At 40.4% G+C, this 19769-nt stretch overlaps 1 protein-coding gene and 1 long non-coding RNA gene across 13 annotated transcripts in view; one reads left to right on the top strand and one right to left on the bottom strand.

The window, feature by feature from the left end:
- Positions 1-19769, bottom strand: part of LOC120526805 (F-actin-monooxygenase MICAL2-like) — a 346702-nt gene that overhangs the window by 92353 nt on the left and 234580 nt on the right. For all 5 annotated transcript variants that reach the window (XM_039749949.1, XM_039749960.1, XM_039749956.1 and 2 more), the window contains 2 exons: positions 5984-6167; positions 124-269 (listed from right to left, as the gene is read on the bottom strand). In XM_039749949.1, coding sequence (XP_039605883.1) covers positions 124-269; positions 5984-6167 — 330 coding nt within the window. The remainder of the gene's footprint in view (positions 1-123; positions 270-5983; positions 6168-19769) is intronic.
- LOC120526874 overlaps positions 1-19769 on the top strand; it is a 215298-nt gene that overhangs the window by 65122 nt on the left and 130407 nt on the right. For all 8 annotated transcript variants that reach the window (XR_005633218.1, XR_005633226.1, XR_005633210.1 and 5 more), the window contains one exon: positions 9262-9385. This is a non-coding gene — a long non-coding RNA (uncharacterized LOC120526874). The remainder of the gene's footprint in view (positions 1-9261; positions 9386-19769) is intronic.

Raw genomic sequence — 19769 nt, 5'->3', positions numbered from 1 at the left:
GAGCAGTACTGTTAATTTTATATGTATAAAGAAATACAAAACAGCTTGGTAACATTTTCATATTTTTGATATCATATTAAACTTAGACTTGATTCAGGTTGGCTGCCTCACGTTGTCTCTTACCTTCTTCAGTTGTGGTTGGGTTTGGATTATGTGGTACATCTGAGTCTGGTCTTTGAACAACATCCTCCTGAGTGTTTTCTTCAGTCATCCCCTCTCGATAGTCACCATTAAATGAACTCCCAAAAGGGTCAGACTCCGTGTCTGAGCTGGCAACATAATAAAAACCAATATTCATATCTATGTAAAATATACTGAAATATGAAAGATATGGCCAAGAATTACACGAGAGCCCAATAATGAATGTATCCTTTTTCTTTTACATGCTGCACCCTTGATTTATCATGTCTTCCTATTTAATCCACCATCCTAAAGTCCTTTAAATGAAAGACACTGATTCTCACACCCAATTAAGAAAACAAGCTGAGAGGTGAAGCTGAAACCTGCAACTTAAGGCCCATTTCAATTATGGTACGAGTTGGTTAGTTAAGAAAGTGCCCATGTACAGTGGTGTGAAAAACTATTTGCCCCCTTCCTGATTTCTTATTCTTTTGCATGTTTGTCACACAAAATGTTTCTGATCATCAAACACATTTAACCATTAGTCAAATATATCACAAGTAAACACAAAATGCAGTTTTTAAATTATGGTTTTTATTATTTAGGGAGAAAAAAAAAACAAACCTACATGGCCCTGTGTGAAAAAGTAATTGCCCCCTTGTTAAAAAATAACCTAACTGTGGTGTATCACACCTGAGTTCAATTTCCGTAGCCACCCCCAGGCCTGATTACTGCCACACCTGTTTCAATCAAGAAATCACTTAAATAGGAGCTGCCTGACACAGAGAAGTAGACCAAAAGCACCTCAAAAGCTAGACATCATGCCAAGATCCAAAGAAATTCAGGAACAAATGAGAACAGAAGTAATTGAGATCTATCAGTCTGGTAAAGGTTGTAAAGCCATTTCTAAAGCTTTGGGACTCCAGCGAACCACAGTGAGAGCCATTATCCACAAATGGCAAAAACATGGAACAGTGGTGAACCTTCCCAGGAGTGGCCGGCCGACCAAAATTACCCCAAGAGCGCAGAGACGACTCATCCGAGAGATCACAAAACACCCCAGGACAACATCTAAAGAACTGCAGGCCTCACTTGCCTCAATTAAGGTCAGTGTTCACGACTCCACCATAAGAAAGAGACTGGGCAAAAACGGCCTTCATGGCAGATTTCCAAGACACAAACCACTGTTAAGCAAAAAGAACATTAGGGCTCGTCTCAATTTTGCTAAGAAACATCTCAATGATTGCCAAGACTTTTGGGAAAATACCTTGTGGACTGATGAGACAAAAGTTGAACTTTTGGAAGGCAAATGTCCGTTACATCTGGCGTAAAAGGAACACAGCATTTCAGAAAGAGAACATCATACCAACAGTAAAATATGGTGGTGGTAGTGTGATGGTCTGGGGTTGTTTTGCTGCTTCAGGACCTTGAAGGCTTGCTGTGATAGATGGAACCATGAATTCTACTGTCTACCAAAAAATCCTGAAGGAGAATGTCCGGCCATCTGTTCGTCAACTCAAGCTGAAGGGATCTTGGGTGCTGCAACAGGACAATGACCCAAAACACACCAGCAAATCCACCTCTGAATGGCTGAAGAAAAACAAAATGAAGACTTTGGAGTGGCCTAGACAAAGTCCTGACCTGAATCCAATTGAGATGCTATGGCATGACCTTAAAAAGGCGGTTCATGCTAGAAAACCCTCAAAAAAAGCTGAATTACAACAATTCTGCAAAGATGAGTGGGCCAAAATTCCTCCAGAGCGCTGTAAAAGACTCATTGCAAGTTATCGCAAACGCTTGATTGCAGTTATTGCTGCTAAGGGTGGCCCAACCAGTTATTAGGTTCAGGGGGCAATTACTTTTTCACACAGAGCCATGTAGGTTTGGATTTTTTCTCTCCTAAATAATAAAATCATCATTTAAAAACTGCATTTTGTGTTTACTTGTGTTATATTTGACTAATGGTTAAATGTGTTTGATGATCAGAAACATTTTGTGTGACAAACATGCAAAAGAATAAGAAATCAGGAAGGGGGCAAATAGTTTTTCACACCACTGTAGAGGCAGCAATTGGAATAAGCAAAGCATTTACTTTAAATTTTGTCAAGTACCAAGACCAGTAGAACTACCAGGAACATGAATTTGGTGTATAGTATGCTGTGGCTGAAGAATTATCCTCTTCCTAAAACGTTGACTTGCATTTCAACAGGTTTCTCTTAATGGTGCCAATATGCCTTTATGAAATATCCCATTTCACACATTTGACTATTGACTGTCTCTCACCAGGAAGGTTTATAAGGAGAAAATAAAAGAGGCAGAGTTATTTATGGAACATCCAAGAAGTGTCTTCAGTGTCCTTCTTACAGATGAGAGTGTTGTCTCTAAGGAATCAAATTTTAGACCCTGCATTTGGTCCACCCTGCAGTTCAACTAGAAAGTGTATTACTTTTTAGTGGCAGGGAAATAGAATTGTTTAAAGGGCAGTTCAAAAGAATAATCACAGAACAAGCTGACTTTATTTTCTAAAGATATAGACTCCTAGTAGCAAAAACACTAACCAAAACTTAAAAGTTAAAGTCTAAAACCAAATCAGATTTTGGCAAGTTTTTTTTTTTTCTTGAAACACATTAAGGAAGAACTGTACAAGTCTCTCCCTTTGTGTCGGCAAAGTTCTGACATTTAGAAAGAGTGAATGCACACTGCCATCTTCTATATGGGTGGCATGATGATGTCAGAGATTGTGACACAAAATGGTAGCTCGAAAAAGTAACAAAACCAATGAAAAACTATTATGACAGTAACAATAACAGTAATCCCCAAGTAGTGACCCAAGAAGACAACCCAAGGAAGCTAAAATGTAAACATATGATAAAGTGATTAAAAGTCAAGGAAAGAGGGTAAACACAAAGTGAGTCGGTCATTTGCTAACCCACTTAGCCCTGAACAGGGTCTCCTGATGCGAGCTGGAGCCTATCCTAGCTAGCATAAGGCACAAGACAGGAATAATCCTTGGACAGGACGCCAGTCCATTACAGGGCAAATACATACACACCCCAAAAAAGTAACAGAAAAATGTATAGCAATAGTCGACCTGTGATTCCCATAATGTCTACCTATCCTTAAAGTGGCAGGTGCATTGCCAAGGTTTTCTTCCCCCAACTTCAAGCGGAACTCTTTACCGGGTGAACAGGGCCTTTAAGAACAGACTATTGACCTCTTCTGGGGAAGACCCAAAAATAACTTCCTGGGCCCCAGACACTGTGTGAAAGGTCTGTGGTTGTACTCTCAGGGCTCCTTCTATCAGGCCAAGATGGTTTTGCAAAACGGGATGGAGAGAGTCCAGATAGGCTGTCCACCACAGTGATTTGTAGTAATCTCAACATACTGCACTGGAACTGTGCTCTGCTCCCTGGTCTTTAAAAGATTAATAGGAGTTCCTTCTGCCACATCTTACTTAAACTCAAGTCTTGTACAGCCCCAAACGACGAGATTCTCTCATGAAAAAGGATGATAGGAGTCACTGGTTTAAAGTAAGGTGATTCTGGTTTCACGAACAGCTAAATTGCATCATTCAGAATGTCTTATGAGGACTGAGGAAATAAGAAATCAAGCAAAATGACACCTTTTATTGGCTAGCTAAAAAGATAGCAATATGTAAGCTTCTGAGGCAACTCAGGCCCCCTCTTCAGGCAAGATGTAATTGTCCAGAACCTCACAACCATCCAAAGGTCAGTTTTTTGTTGACACAGTTGTTCAAAGTCTGCCTGTGAATATGGAATTGTTATGACTAGATGTTCTTGTTTTTTTCATCGATTAGTTAAGTTTTCATCTTGTTTTTGAAGGCCGCAAGACTAGATGTTGTTGTCTGGGGACAAGTATCAGGCTTGAAGTATCTGCACTTGATTTCTTTGCTGATTTTGAGAAGAGAATACATTCTGTTTTGTTTTTTGTGTTTCATTCTGAAATTTGCCTGTTCCAGGCTTGATGTATCCACTGAGACCGACAATCGTGCTTTTGTATGTGCTCTCCAGCTCAATGAGCCTTTTCTGGGGATGTACATTCAATCTGTTTTAGCTTTTGGGTGCAGACAGACAACTGTACTGTGTTAAAGCTTTCTCCTGGATTTCCTGCTGTCTCCAGTAGATGATCCTGAATCTGTACCGTGGCTCTGGCACTGCTAAGCTGTGTTAGCCTTGTGCTCAGTCCTGAGAAAAACTTGCCTCACTTGATGGCTAATCTGGCACATTTATCTAGTCCAAAATATATTCAATTATTATTATTATTAGTGTAGATTTTCTGACACTTTTACCCAAGATAGCTTACATGTCCAGGCTACTTTGTCTCTGTAGCCACCTCTGTTATTAATGCAAGCAGGCACAAGTACAAGTTTTATTTTATACTGTTTATGACTTCATTTCTGTATTTTATAGGCTAACAAAAAACAGTCCATAATTACCTTTTCAATCACCAACTAGTCAACACTCTCAATGGTGTTTTTCACATTTTTATTTATAATGTTCCAGGAACATATAGGAGTAAATGACCCTCTGACCTACTGTACAGGGTGGTCCAGATCTGATTATGCAGATCCAGGTCGTCTTTGATTTATGTGGGGACGATTTCAACTCGGCACGAAGACGATTCTTCATGTCATCAATTCGCACACTTCTCGATGGTCCGGGATTTTTCGGGTGATTTTCTATGTAATAAACTTAAGTTATAGCATAATGAAAATTGCATAATTAGATCTGGACCACCCTATAGAAGCTCCACAGATGCTACTCCACCTGAACAAAACTAGCTCTGCAGTAAGAATCTGATCCTTTGATTTCTCCAGAGCCTTTAAGGCGTTTAAGGTTATCCAGCACTGGGGTTAAGCTTATTGGGATGCAGGTTAGTACCTCCACGGTGTTACAACGTCACAGATCATGGACTATCTAACAAATGTAAAATGGCTTCTGAGGCTCCAGGACTTTGTGACAGAGATAGCAGCCAGCCTCATACTGGCATGTAAGTTTCTGCCTTATCTCTCTTTCAAATCTTCCTCTGCAGCACAATTTTAAAATTTTTGTCAAGTATGAAATTCTCATGTGACTTTTGTCTGATAAAGGCTGGATTAACAATGGAGATGAAGATCGGTTTTAAAGAAAGGTGGTGGAGGACATGTCATGTAGTGAGGGAGAAATGCTCGGAATGTAACCTTACAAAGACAAAGAAGTTGGTGTCAGACTCTTACTATGCCAGTGGGAATTCGGGTAGCATAGGTGGCACAGACACGACAGGTGGGGATCTATCTGAACATGAGATGGATGTGGTCGACAGCACTGATCTGTGTTACAAAGAGGCCCAAAGTTGTGCCTTCTTTAGAGAAGACTGTGCTCCTTGAATTCATGTGTCAAGTGCTGGGTAAGTTTTATCAGTCCATAGTGGCCAGTTTAGTGTTCTTTGGTCTGCTTGGCACACACGGTTTTTGTGAAGGCATATTTCAAGTTACATGTGGTGGCATTGAAATAAATGAATCAAGAAATAATTAAATACATACATAAATAGAAAAAAGAACAAAATACTTATATTTAATGATACATTTAATTATTTATTCTTGCACATCAATTTGATACTATTTATTTATTGTCCCATTTCATAATACATCTATTCATTTAATTAACTTTGGGTGAAATATTCCTCCATATACAAATAAGAGGTTGAACTTTACAACTGGCTTTGGGACACACAATAACGTTAAGTTCCATCTCAGTTTGTGTTTGAAATTTGGAAACTGTGCTCTCTAGCCTTGCTTCTCAATTGTAGTGGGATCAGACACAGGGTTTCAATCCAACCTTACATTGTTATATTGCCTACTTACCAGCTGGCATCACTTATTACCATAATCCTCTCAGCCACAAGGCTGTGTAGAATGTGATCTTCTTCAAGTACAACTTTGACAGTGGATGGATGAGTAGGGAGTGACGCATATGTGTCCTCAAAGATGTGGCCATTTGCATAATCGCTTGGAAAAGTGTGTCCAGCCAGAGACTGAACATAATCACCTAAAAGTAGAAAACACAGTATAACTTTGTGGAAATGCAGAAGTGTCCACAAAGTGCATAGTGGAAGCAATGGGGATATGATTGAAAGAAGCCAATTTGTTGATCCATGCAGATGATTAGTAGAACACATTTACTGGAATTCAAAATGATTGCTCTGTTTCTTGGTTGTTAGTTTCATTCTTTGAGTATATACAGCAAAAGAGTTAGAGCTGGTGCTTACTACAGAATCCTACAGCAAAATGCAGAGAAGAGAACGAACGGTGTGAAATGTTAATGAAATTAAACATGTTAATCTCAGGAATTATCTAAAGACAGTTTATCTCATCACTGATCTTCTGAATTGTTTTTAGTTTCTGCAAGTTAATGGGTCAGTAGTGTGTCTCTCCAACTGTGCACACCTCCAGCATATTCCAGTGAGAGCTTCCTCCTTATACCTGAAGCCCCCCTCACCACCATGTACATACAGTATATGTACACTACTGTATATATATATATATATATATATATATATATATACAGTATATATGCATGTGTACAAGATCATCTGTTCTCTGATTTTCAAATTTGGTCGGTCCAATTGAAGGCTACAGGAAAGATGTTTTCATAAGTTGAGACATCTGAGCATTTAAATTTCTCAACACACTTGGCCCTCCAAATGAGGACCTTCCAAATTGAAACCCCAGACTTCATTGGAATATACTGTAAGTGTGAGAAAGGGATGATGAAATGTCATGAAAGCAAAACCAAGATAACATACAACAAAAAAAAAACCTGAGGCTCTGAACTGGGTCTGATGGGCTGGCCTGCACCAGCCACTCACGTCACAGGTCAGATGTCCTTATTGCCTCAGTAGCTCTCACATGGATGTACAGCTTGAAGAGAGTGTCACAGGCACATGAGGCAAGGGTACAGTTGGAGCACTGAAATCTGGGTAACTACTGACACACACAATTAAATACTCCATAAGTAAGTAGGAACATCACTGAAATACAAGCGGAATATGTTTTTCATTGTTCTGTAACCTTAAGACATATAAAATGTGTACATCATCTGATAAAGATGTAGTCTTTCAACAGAAAACTCAACAGTTACAAACATTTTAAATATTAGACATAATTCAGTACATCAGCCAATATAAACCTCACCAATATGTCTACTGTGCTGGGAAGGTGCCAGGGACCACTAGAAGGAGCTCTAGTTGTTCAACCCCAGGGCACTGAAACAATTTCCTAGGAGTTACCTGCAAGTAAATACAGGCAGGAGTATAAATGAAGACATATTTAAAGGATTTGGGAGTAGAGTAGTAGGGAAGGAAGGACTCACCTAGTGGGAGGAGGAGAGGCCAGACCAGAAATAAACATATATAGCAAGTGTCACAGAGGAAATGAGTGTTTTTGTAAAAAGATTCCAGGTTGGGTAAGTAGCCAACCAGCCCAATAGATACAAAGGGGATTAAGCCCCAACTAGATAGTGAGGTTGTTGTTTTTTTTCCTCTGCATTGCTGTTGTTTTGTGTTTTTTTCCCTCTAAACATCCTGCCTTCATTTTATTACAATTAAGCATACTATTTGTTGTTGGTATTTTGACTTAAATTGATTAATTATGGGGTTGGCAATAGCTTGTGAGCACCACCCACTACTTCCATTACAAGAGCTCCTCCCATCCTTATCAAGGCAGGTAGTGACAATCCACTACATGGCACAATCAGTCAGAGGGCGAACTCGAAATCGACGACCAGCCTTACCTGAATATCTTCAGAGGAAGCCTGTAGAAAAGCCACACATACAGAGAACAACATGAAAACACCACACAGACGGTGACCGGGATGTGGTGAAGCGGGTAAGGGGTTTATGGCAGTCTATGTTTGTTTAAAAAAAATGGTGCAACTCTGACTTGGTGAGGGTACATGCTACAGCAAGGCCGAGCAACACTGTTGTGTTTAATGGGGGAATAGGCTGATCACATATTCATGTGCAAATGTTTCCAGTCCTGCAGATTTTTCTAATTGACACGCCATGGGTTATTATTTGAAGCACCTGCACCCACAAGTTGAGGAGAGCAATAGGGAGACAAGTAAAAGAGGAGAGACTGAAAAGGACGAGAATCGGAAACAGAGAGCAAAAGGGAGTAAAACAAGCAAAACCATGTGCTTTGTTCACAGGAAAGAGAGAAAGGATAATTGGGCAAGCAAGTTAGTGCAATAGGCCTGGGGGGTTGGCAGTTAGGAGTTGGCCCCACTGTGAGTGAGAGGTTCATCCTGCTTGGCATCCACAGAGCAGGAGCGACCAAAGGGCTCAGAAGAAGTGCTGGTGAGACAATAAAGCCGGGCTTGGGCTCCCCAGTGGTGACCAGCTGAGATAGCCGGGGTACAAGCTAGTTTTAAAAGGCTGACCACACTTGCCGGTGTCTTAGCTCCCGACTGAGCAGACCTCTGAGAAAACATCAGAGAAGCACCAAGGCTTAGACGAGAGAGAGAAAGAGAGATGCCCCATTTTATTCTTCTGTTTTTAATCTTGTTTGTATTCCCTTGGATAACATTGATTATTTATTAGCTAATTTTAACTCCCACTATGAATATGCACTTGGTTTTATTGGACTATTTATTTATTTAAAGAAGGCTTCTGCCCGGCACTTTGTTGGACACTTAAAAGTTTGAAATAAAAACCACAATGCACTTTGGTTTGCACCAAATTCTGTTGTTATGTGTCCTCATTGGACTAGTTCAAGAGGGTCATGCCAGCTGCGGGCAACCCGGGCATCACAGGGGCCACCCATTTAGCCACATGAACACAGATAGGCTGGCCATGGTGGAGCACCAGTCTATGGTACAGACACTCCCATCAGAGAACTATAGAGTCTAGGCAATTCTTTTTTGCTTTTTAATGATTACACTCATTCATGGCTCTGGATGCCAAACATTTGCTGTTTACCTTAAAAACAGGTAACGGGGTTTGAATGTTATTAACTGCAAGTGGAAGCAAAACAGTAAGAATTGAAAACAACTTTTGATTAAAAGTGAATGCACCGAGCTATGAATGAATACAAATTTCTGACAGAAAAGTAAACGACACTTTATCATATTTTTAACTCTGCAGGCTAAGAACAGAAGGAAAGAGTCAAAATAAGAATTACGTTCTGATTAAGAGGCAAACTGCAGCAAAACTGAGTATGCATATCCTCTAAAATGGAGTTGGAACCTGAGAAGCACCACTAAAGGAGGTGAGTGTTCACAGAAGTCAAAGTCGTCATCATCTGTAAATCAGCAGAGACCTGCTTTAAAAGCTTTGTCGTCACCGTACACTTGAAAACTTGTATTAACGTTTTTGACATGTGAAATACATAAAACCACCAATATTTTTTTCAAAAACCATATTACACTTTTAAGTGGATTTTACATACTTACTTTGAACATATTATCATGACTGTAGTGGCAGAACTGGCAGTATAATGCAGCCAAGCACTGGCACTCATGTAAGTAATGACTGCACCGTGAAATCTGATTGTAACTGATGCATATTTCCAGATTCGTTAATGCTGTCATGTTTATACTTTAAGATGAACTCTCACAGGCACTGCTGACTTTGAGATCATTGTCCTCTAGTGGTGCCTCAGTGGTACTGCACCTCACATGCTATTTTTTTTGGTTTCTTTTCCTTTTCACTGAGAAATATCTAAAAGTATTGGGACTGGTGTCATGATTCAGCCTTGGGAAGCTTCAAAAACTCCAAAAATGGGCTTCACGAGTCATTTGTTTTCACATAGCAATACACATAAATAAAATAATGCAAAGTAAAATATAAACAGACAAAAACCAAATCACTTAAACTGCTATCTCTCAAACATGGCAGGTGTATACATCTGGCTGTGACTGTAGTGCCTCGTCTGTTTGTGAGTTATGGAGTGAATCTTCTCATGACAGGTGCCACATGAGAGGTTGGGCATCAAGTTAAAAGAAGTGGGAGTTCAGGGTGATGTTTTTAGATGGGTGCAGAATTGGCTCAGACACAGGAAACAGAGGGTGATGGTGCAAGAAACCTCATCAGAACTGGCCGATGTTATGAGTGGTGTTCCACAGGGGTCAGTGCTAGGGCCGCTGCTATTTTTAATATTTATAAATGATTTAGATAGGAATATAAGTAACAAGCTGGTTAAGTTTGCAGATTATACCTAGATAGGTGAATTAGCAGATAATTTGGAATCCGTTATATCATTACAGAAGGACTTGGATAGCATACAGGCTTGGGCAGATTTGTGGCAGATGAAATTTAATGTCAGTAAATGTAAAGTATTACACATAGGAAGTAAAAATGTTAGGTATGAATACACACTGGGTGGTTAGAAAATCGAGAGTACACCTTATGAGAAGGATTTAGGAGTCATAGTGGATTTTAAGCTATCAACTTCCCAACATTGTTCAGAAGCCATTAAGAAGGCTAACAGAATGTTAGGTTATATAGCACGATCTGTGGAGTACAAGTCTAAGGAGGTTATGCTCAACCTTTATAATGCACTGGTGAGGCCTCATCTTGAGTACTGTGTGAAGATTTGGTCTCCAGGCTACAAAAAGGACATAGCAGCACTAGAAAAGGTCCAGAGAAGAGCGACTAGGCTGATTCAAGGTCTACAGGGGTTGAATTATGAGAAAAGATTAAAAGAGCTGAGCCTTTACAGTTTAAGAAAAAGAAAATTAAGAGGTGACATGACTGAAGTGTTTAAAATTATGAAGGGAATTAGTACAGTGGATCGAGACTTGTATTTTAAAATGAGTTCATCAAGAACACGGGAACACAGTTGGAAACTTGTTAAGAGTAAATTTCGCACAAACATTAGGAAGCTACCAAGTAGTGTAGTAGACAGTAAGACGTTAGGGACTTTCAAAACTCAATGTTTTCTTGGAGGAAATAAGTGGATAGGAATGGCGAGCTTTGTTGGGCTGAATGGCCTGTTTTCGTCTAGAGTGTTCTAATGTTCTAATGACAGCACGATACAGAAATGGCACAGCATGACGTGTGAACATGCCCTACATTTTCCTAAAGTAAACCCTCTAATTTGATGTTATCCCACACTTGTCGGTTAAGAAATGGACAACAACAATTCAGTCATCTTCTGTGCGTAAAAGCAGGACATTGTCCTCCGCTCTCTGATCTGAGGATGGCAAACTCTTCCAATGAGCTTGTAAATGTCCATTATTCAGCTTTGTGCCAACCTTCTGATCATAGGGTGCCAGAGCTTATCCCAGCAGCATTAGGCAAAAATCAGGAAGAGAATACCAGGGCTTTGTAGGGCGCACACACACACACGCCGGGAAAATACAGAGACACCACTTAACCAAACAGAAGGCTTGGGTGTTGTGATTTTTCCCAAAACAGGAAGTTCAAACAACCTGCCAACACAATACCTGCAGTAAATGTATTTCACTTATTAAACAAGGAATTCAGACTTCAATAATTAATAATTGAAAGTGAATAGAAATATTTAAATTAAAGACTAACAAGAAAGTTAACAGGAAAAAAAGCATATAGACAAGGTGTAAAGGAAAACTCAAAACCTTAAAGAAAAAAATGACATCCTTAACCAAATATTCCAAATTCTAAAAGTCTCAACAGTGTAAAAACACCCAAAAGTAAGCTGAATTAACTGAGCTGCACAAAGTGAACTAATGCCACAGCAAAGTATCAGTGGCAGCAGGACACTTGGGTAACTGTAGGCTGAAACAATGCAGTAGCCAGGAGTTCTAATTTACAAATGTTAGGGTGCAATTTCAGCCCATAAAATGCAGATCACTACTCGCGGCTGTTCTTTGGGCCCATGTTTGACACCTAGAAAACAACAAAAGGAACTGACTTATTATCAAGGTCGAAACCTTACCAGTGTAAACTAAAACACACCATGTGTCTACACTATGTGCGTGCTGAAAGAGCTGTATAGCCAACATAGACAAAAATATCACAAAAGTGAGGATAATTATTGACTTGCCGTTGAATTTAAGTTTGGCATTGTGATGGAGTCCATTTCACCTTTGGGTTTTCAACTTACTTATGTATTTTAGGCATCCGTGAACACAATCTGACATCATTCAAAGTGAAGTATGTGAGTGTGCGTTTGGACAGTAAAACTCAAAAATGAACTACTCAGTCTGAATGAAAACCCAGTTAAGTCAGTTACACTGTAAAATGTTTGAAACCCATTGATTTTGACTAAAATTGATCCAGTCAATTAAACTTTACAGAAATAACGACTTTGCATTTTTTGTGCACATTTGTGTCCCAAATGCAGCACCGTAAGGGAAGTAGAATATGCATTTTCAAACAGGACCCGTTTCCTTCCTTCCTTTCATTCTTCACAGATTATTGTAGAAGTCACATGCTGGACACATCTGATTTCTCCAAAGTGACTTACTGCATTTCTATTACATAACTAAAGCACCATTATGGATGTCACTACACTTTCAGGGCGCAGGTGTGCCACCAGGAGACACTCTTATTACTTGTGAAAACATGGGTTCAACAAATAAAACCATAAAATGTCAAAGCTAAACCAAAACAGAGTATGATATGGGTACAGTACTGCCATTATTACGGGGTCACCATTGAGTTAGGTTTCCGTCAAAACTGAAAAATACATTAAATTCATGATTTGGCTGAGATTTACGCAGATTTAATTCTTTTGCTTTCTGTTTTATAGCATGCATATACACTCACCTAAAGGATTATTAGGAACACCTGTTCAATTTCTCATTAATGCAATTATCTAATCAACCAATCACATGGCAGTTGCTTCAATGCATTTAGGGGTGTGGTCCTGGTCAAGACAATCTCCTGAACTCCAAACTGAATGTCAGAATGGGAAAGAAAGGTGATTTAAGCAATTTTGAGCGTGGCATGGTTGTTGGTGCCTGACGGGCGGGTCTGACTATTTCACAATCTGCTCAGTTACTGGGATTTTCACGCACAACCATTTCTAGGGTTTACAAAGAATGGTGTGAAAAGGGAAAAACATCCAGTATGCGGCAGTCCTGTGGGCGAAAATGCCTTGTTGATGCTAGAGGTCAGAGGAGAATGGGCCGACTGATTCAAGCTGATAGAAGAGCAACTTTGACTGAAATAACCACTCGTTACAACCGAGGTATGCAGCAAAGCATTTGTGAAGCCACAACATGCACAACCTTGAGGCGGATGGGCTACAACAGCAGAAGACCCCACCGGGTACCACTCATCTCCACTACAAATAGGAAAAAGAGGCTACCGTTTGCACGAGCTCACCAAAATTGGACAGTTGAAGACTGGAAAAATGTTGCCTGGTCTGATGAGTCTCAATTTCTGTTGAGACATTCAAATGGTAGAGTCAGAATTTGGCGTAAACAGAATGAGAACATGGATCTATCATGCCTTGTTACCACTGTGCAGGCTGGTGGTGGTGTAATGGTGTGGGGGATGTTTTCTTGGCACACTTTAGGCCCCTTAGTGCCAATTGGGCATCGTTTAAATGCCACGGGCTACCTGAGCATTGTTTCTGACCATGTCCATCCCTTCATGACCACCATATACCCATCCTCTGATGGCTACTTCCAGCAGGATAATGCACCATGTCACAAAGCTCGAATCATTTCAAATTGGTTTCTTGAACATGACAATGAGTTCACTGTACTAAAATGGCCCCCACAGTCACCAGATCTCAACCCAATAGAGCATCTTTGGGATGTGGTGGAACGGGAATTTGTGCATCCCACAAATCTCCATCAACTGCAAGATGCTATCCTATCAATATGGGCCAACATTTCTAAAGAATGCTTTCAGCTCCTTGTTGAATCAATGCCATGTAGAATTAAGGCAGTTCTGAAGGCGAAATGGGGTCAAACACCGTATTAGTATGGTGTTCCTAATAATCCTTTAGGTGAGTGTATAAGGCAGGTGTTCACATGTGACGGATTTTAATCCAGATAATGATGCTGTATTTGGAACTTAAAATGCCTGCTAGCATTTGATTTGTTTAAGGATGTGTATCTTTACAAATATTCATCACTCCTGTACAGGCCTAGTTCACACATACCTACCACTGGGGACTGCGACAGACAATAAAAAATGAGACTGAATGAATGAATTATAGTTTTGAGTTTTACATACAGTCTAGCAGAAATCGCAGGTTAGTGGTCACAGGGTCAGCTATGCCATTTCAAAAAGCAAAGGTGCCAGTCAATGTGAGCACGGAGGAAATGACTAACAAAAATATTTCTGTTTATCACATATGAAATTATGAGTGCTCATTTGAGATGGCATGTTGCGTATTTTTATTGTTGTGTAAGGTCAATAAAGCTACTGTTGCCTCTGCAATATAAAAATATGTGGTTCCAAGCAACAATTAATTTAGCAAAACACCATACATATGCATGGCGACATAAATACTTTTTATTATTCATCCAATTTTTTAACACAATTTATCCATTGTAGATACCCGAAATGACGGTTGGGCATTCCACCCAGGACAGAGGTGGTGTCCTTATCTATCAAGGGTGCCATAATGGAAGGATGGACTAAATAGGGGCAATGCCTGGTTGGGAACGGTCCTATTCATAGGAGTGACATAGCAAAGGAGTGAAACCTCAGATATAAATTTCAAAGGAGTGACAATTATCCAAACAACCATCCTAGTGGTAGGTGAGGCAACAACGATTTTTTTGGCGAGTGTTCTTTCACAGTTGTGTGTGGTAGGTGACTCGTTATGTCACTCCAATAAAATGTAACTCCTTTAATACTCCTTTGTTATGTCACTCCTATGAAGTGTCACTCCTTCAATGCAGACCTGGTTGGGACACCTTATGATCCTCGTCATGGGTGGGATGCCCAAAAAGTAGAAGAACTAGCTGGAGAGCACAGCAGGGAGAAGTTCATCCCCAACTTTAATAGGTGGGAGTGACCCTCCTATAAAATCCCAGTTTGAACACCCACAGGGATGTATGGGAGTTGCAGTCCGGAGAAGCAGTCCTGTAGGGATCCCTGGTGCACGACAGAGGGCACTGCCGGGGGAGGATCTCCCTGGCTTTCTCATAATCCAAAAGGGCTTCCAAGAGTGTCAACAGAAGCCTTCCAAGGTCCTCAATAAAAGGGAACACACTCCTTTGTCAGAGCAGGGTGGAAGGAAGGCAACACTCGACTGAAGGAGAGCAGTGTGGTGGTGGTAGAGAGAGGAGAGGAGGAGAAAGAGAGAAAAGGCAACTTATTCTTGTGCTTGTGTATATGAGGTAATTGTAATAAACACCCTCTATTTGATCCGGGGACTGTGTTGGTATGTTCTTGTTCAGGAGTTTGGGGCTCACTGATGCCCGTAGCCTTGATACCATCATATGCGATGCAGGAACCAAACATTGTATAAGGTGCCAGTCTGTGGCAAGGCAGACGTACTCCTTGTCCAATGTTGAGTCTCCACACATGTTTGACATATAAAACCAGAGCACCCAGAGAAACGCCTGTGTGGGCCGAGGAAGACCATGCAAACGTGAGGCAGTGAGTGGACAGAGCAGGATTTGGGCCCAGCACACTGGAGGTATAAGGCAGTAATGCTAGCCAGAGTTTTACTGAATCAGAACATCCAAATTTAACAGGTACATATTAAACCAGGGAGAAAGCAAACCTGTGAAACAATTGTAAAATGGGTGAAATAATTCTAAAAAGAAGAAAATCTTTTAGGGCAGAAAAAGGTTAACATCAGAGGCGGTGTTCATTCGATATTGTATATGTCTGAGATTAGACTATTTCTCTCTGCTAGCCTTCACTAAAAAGATGACCAAACTTCCACTTTCAAAGAAAAACCATTACCTTTAATTTCCATTTGTCGCCATTACAGTAACAGCTCTCACACAATGACCACTGGCTATTGATCATTGTGTGATATCTAAAGTCTGACAACGTTTGCCAGATTTGTTTGAAATTAAACTGCAATTTAACGCCTCTTTCCTCTGTAATCACTCGGAGCAGTTAATGTTACTTAGAACGGACTAAGTGCTCATCTACACAAAAGCGCCTCAGAACTACGAATTTAATTGTCTCCGTGTTTTTCTTTTTTCTCTTTTACATTATAAATAGATCCTCACCAAAAGGCTGAAACTCTTTAGGAGTTCGTAAGCACATTCACCTTCTCCCATTCTTTCAAATATGATCTGCCTCAGAGAAAATTCATGCCCAATGGAGTTTTATTATTAGACCAAACTAGGAAAAAATGTTTAAAATCCCGATAAAAAAGTGTAAAAGAAGAAAGTGACACAGCAGTCTCGGTTCTAATGAAAGTATGCCGGTTAACTTCATATCTCTAGAGACTTGGGTTCAATTCTTGGCTTACGCACTTTGTGTGTAGTTCTCCCCAGCATTTATCTGTACATTCATGTTACAGCCTGGGATTTGTCTCCCTGGCTTGTGTAAGTTTTGTTTTTTATTGTTGTTTTTGAATTATCATTTTTCATTTGTTCATTTGAAAAACTGTGGACATTGTTTTATTTATTTATTATTTCTTTATTTTGTATTGTGTATGTCTGTCTCCTGGCTACGTCCCCTGTATTCAGTGGGTGGAGCCCCCAAGAGTCAGGGCAACATGACATCGCTACTGAGGGACAGCCCTCCACCTTTATATTCGGGTGGAGAAAACAAATTCATGCAGAGCGCTATTGATTGTTGTTGAGTGCAGATTTCTGTTGTGCATACTGTTTGGTTTATTGGAGATCTCCTGGGTTCTGGATTAGAGATTGTACTAGTTTGCATTGGGTTACCTTATTATTTATATCCTTTTTGTAATTTTTTTTTTCTGTATTTGACCTTTTTTCTTATTCTTTTTGTTTATATAAACACATTCCCTCTGTCTCTTGTCTCTTAAGCTAGAGGTTTGACAGTTCTCTATCACCTCAAGGGCATTTTTAAACATTTGAACCATATTTTGAACTTGATAAGATAGTTCCCAATGTTAAGGACTGTAGGTCAGACTAACATTACCAACTGTTTTGCTGTGGCTAGTACACAAGTCCTAGCTTAAAACCTCAGTACCAGACACTCTTAATGCCAGCTACAAAGTGTCAGTTTGCATGAAATGGCCCCTGTGCAGAATAAAGACTCCATGCCTTATCTGATATGATAATCGATCATTGACCAAGTAACCCTCAGTGAAGTCAGACACCACTGTTTGAACAAAGGCCCATAAATCAAGATTAAATAACTTTGATGGACAGAACTTTGCAGCAATGATCAACTGAAAGGATGTGCTTATGTACACCTAGGAAACCAATGGCAACACCTCCATTCCTTTGTAGGAGGAGAACAGGCATCCCATCCATGAAGGAGGATGGTTTCTTACCCGGATGGGAGGCCAGAGCAGAGGTACAGACAGATTGGCTGGCAGGATGCGAAAATAATTTTGTGCCCAGCTAGTATAATATAATGGATTGACCAGCAGAAGCTGGGAGTTGGGAGCAGTGCCATCCCCCATACACCAAGTGGCAGTGGTCCTTGCGTGGCAGCCTAATCAAGACACCCACAAGGGTGCTTGGAAGTTGGAGTCTGGAAGTGCAACCCTGTCCCTGGGTGCTGATAGCAAGCACTGTCAGGGGAGGACCTTCCTAATTTCAATATGGCCCAGAAGTGCTTCCAGGAAAACATGGCATGACACCTTCCTCTAAAAGCCTTTGTAAGACCCTAACTCATTGCTTCCACTGTCAAGCTCACTACTCGACCTAGCCGTAATGTCTGCTGCATAGCTGAGAACCAAATACATATAGGATGTGAGCTATCACTTCTACTCCAAAAGGGGAACCAAGGCTAGACGGTAAAAATAGAAGACCGGCTGTAACAGGAGATGGACCAGGGGTGCCATTAGTCGAAACCTTGCTAAGACAGGTAGGGCCTGAGCAGAGGAAGATTGCATATTGAGAGGCTACGCGTTTGCCTTGCTAATGACAGGGGCTGACTGATCACCATCCAAACCAGCAGACATAATTTTACTAGAACCCGAGGACACTGTGCTTCTAAAAACTGCAGTACCACCTACAACCAGTAGGTGCAATCAAGGAGGAAAGTATGCTGAAAATTCATCAACTATTAATTGCAATTTATTAGAATGGACAAAGCCAGTTAATTTATTACCTTGTGGAGGCTAAGTTCTGGCTATTACGAGTTCCCATCCTAAATCCAGTAAGAAAGTACAGAGCATCTCACTCACACACACATACACACACGTACTGACACAAGAGAGAGCTCTGTATGCGGAGGGAGATAACCCAGCATTGACTAGCTGGGCGCAAATGAATGCCCCCATGTGAAAACGAGAAGCTTAATAACTAGCTAAAGAAGCTATCCATCGTGAACTCATTAATTAAAAGACATGAATTCATAAGTTATGTATCTTTCTTCTATAAAAAAAAAGACCTATCTAAACCAAGGAAAGAAAAAGTCAACTAAGCTTTTGTAGTAATTTTATGTTTTGTGTTGTTTGCTATTATCTTTTATCCATATATATATATATATATATATCTATATATATATATATCTCTATACTAATAAAAGGCAAAGCCCTCACTCACTCACTCACTCATCACTAATTCTCCAACTTCCCGTGTAGGTAGAAGGCTGAAATTTGGCAGGCTTATTCCTTACAGCTTACTTGCAAAAGTTAAGCAGGTTTCATTTCAAAATTCTACACGTAACGGTCGATAACGGTCGACAACATCCGCCATGTTGAACTTTCTTATTTATGGCCCCATCTTCACAAAATTTGGTAGGCAGCTTCCCTGCGCTAACCGAAACCGATGTATGTACTTATTTCAATGGTATGGCGCCACTGTCGGCCGCCATATTGAACTTTCCAACGTCACTAATTCTCCAACTTCCCGTGTAGGTAGAAGGCTGAAATTTGGCAGGCTCATTCCTTACAGCTTACTTACAAAAGTTAAGCAGGTTTCATTTCGAAATTCTACGCGTAACGGTCATAACAGTCGACAACGTCCGCCATGTTGAACTTTCTTATTTATGGCCCCATCTTCACGAAATTTGGTAGGCGGCTTCCCTGCGCTAACCGAAACCAATGTACATACTTATTTCGTGGTATGATGCCACTGTCGGCCGCCATATTGAACTTTTCAACGGTCTTTGTTACTTATAGGCCCATCTTCAAGAAATTTGGTACGCGGGTTCCCAACACTAACTGAATCCTACTTACGTACATATATACTCAGCAAAAAAAGAAACGTCCTCTGACTTTCATCTGTTTTTACTTTTAGTAAACTTAATGTGTAAATATTTGTATGAACACTAAAAGAGTCAACACCATAAAGCATAAACTAAAAATGTTTCACAATGTGTCACTGAATGAAGGGAGGCTCAAAATCAAAAGTACCAGTCAGTATCTGGTGTGGCCACCAGCTGCTTGAAGTACTGCAGTGCATCTCCTCCTCATGGACTGTACCAGATTTGTTAGATCTTGCTGTGAGATGTTACCCCACTCTTCCACCAAGGCACCTGCAAGTTCCTGGACATTTCTGGGGGGAATGGCCCTAGCCCTCATCCTGCGATCAAACAGGTCCCAGACGTGCTCAATGGGATTGAGATCCGGGCTCTTCCACTGCGAGGAT

The sequence above is a fragment of the Polypterus senegalus genome, chromosome 1 (assembly GCF_016835505.1).
Source record: "Polypterus senegalus isolate Bchr_013 chromosome 1, ASM1683550v1, whole genome shotgun sequence".
NCBI lineage: Eukaryota > Metazoa > Chordata > Cladistia > Polypteriformes > Polypteridae > Polypterus > Polypterus senegalus.
The sequence above is the reverse complement of the archived record's forward strand: the minus strand, read 5'-3'. Positions and strand labels throughout refer to the sequence as shown.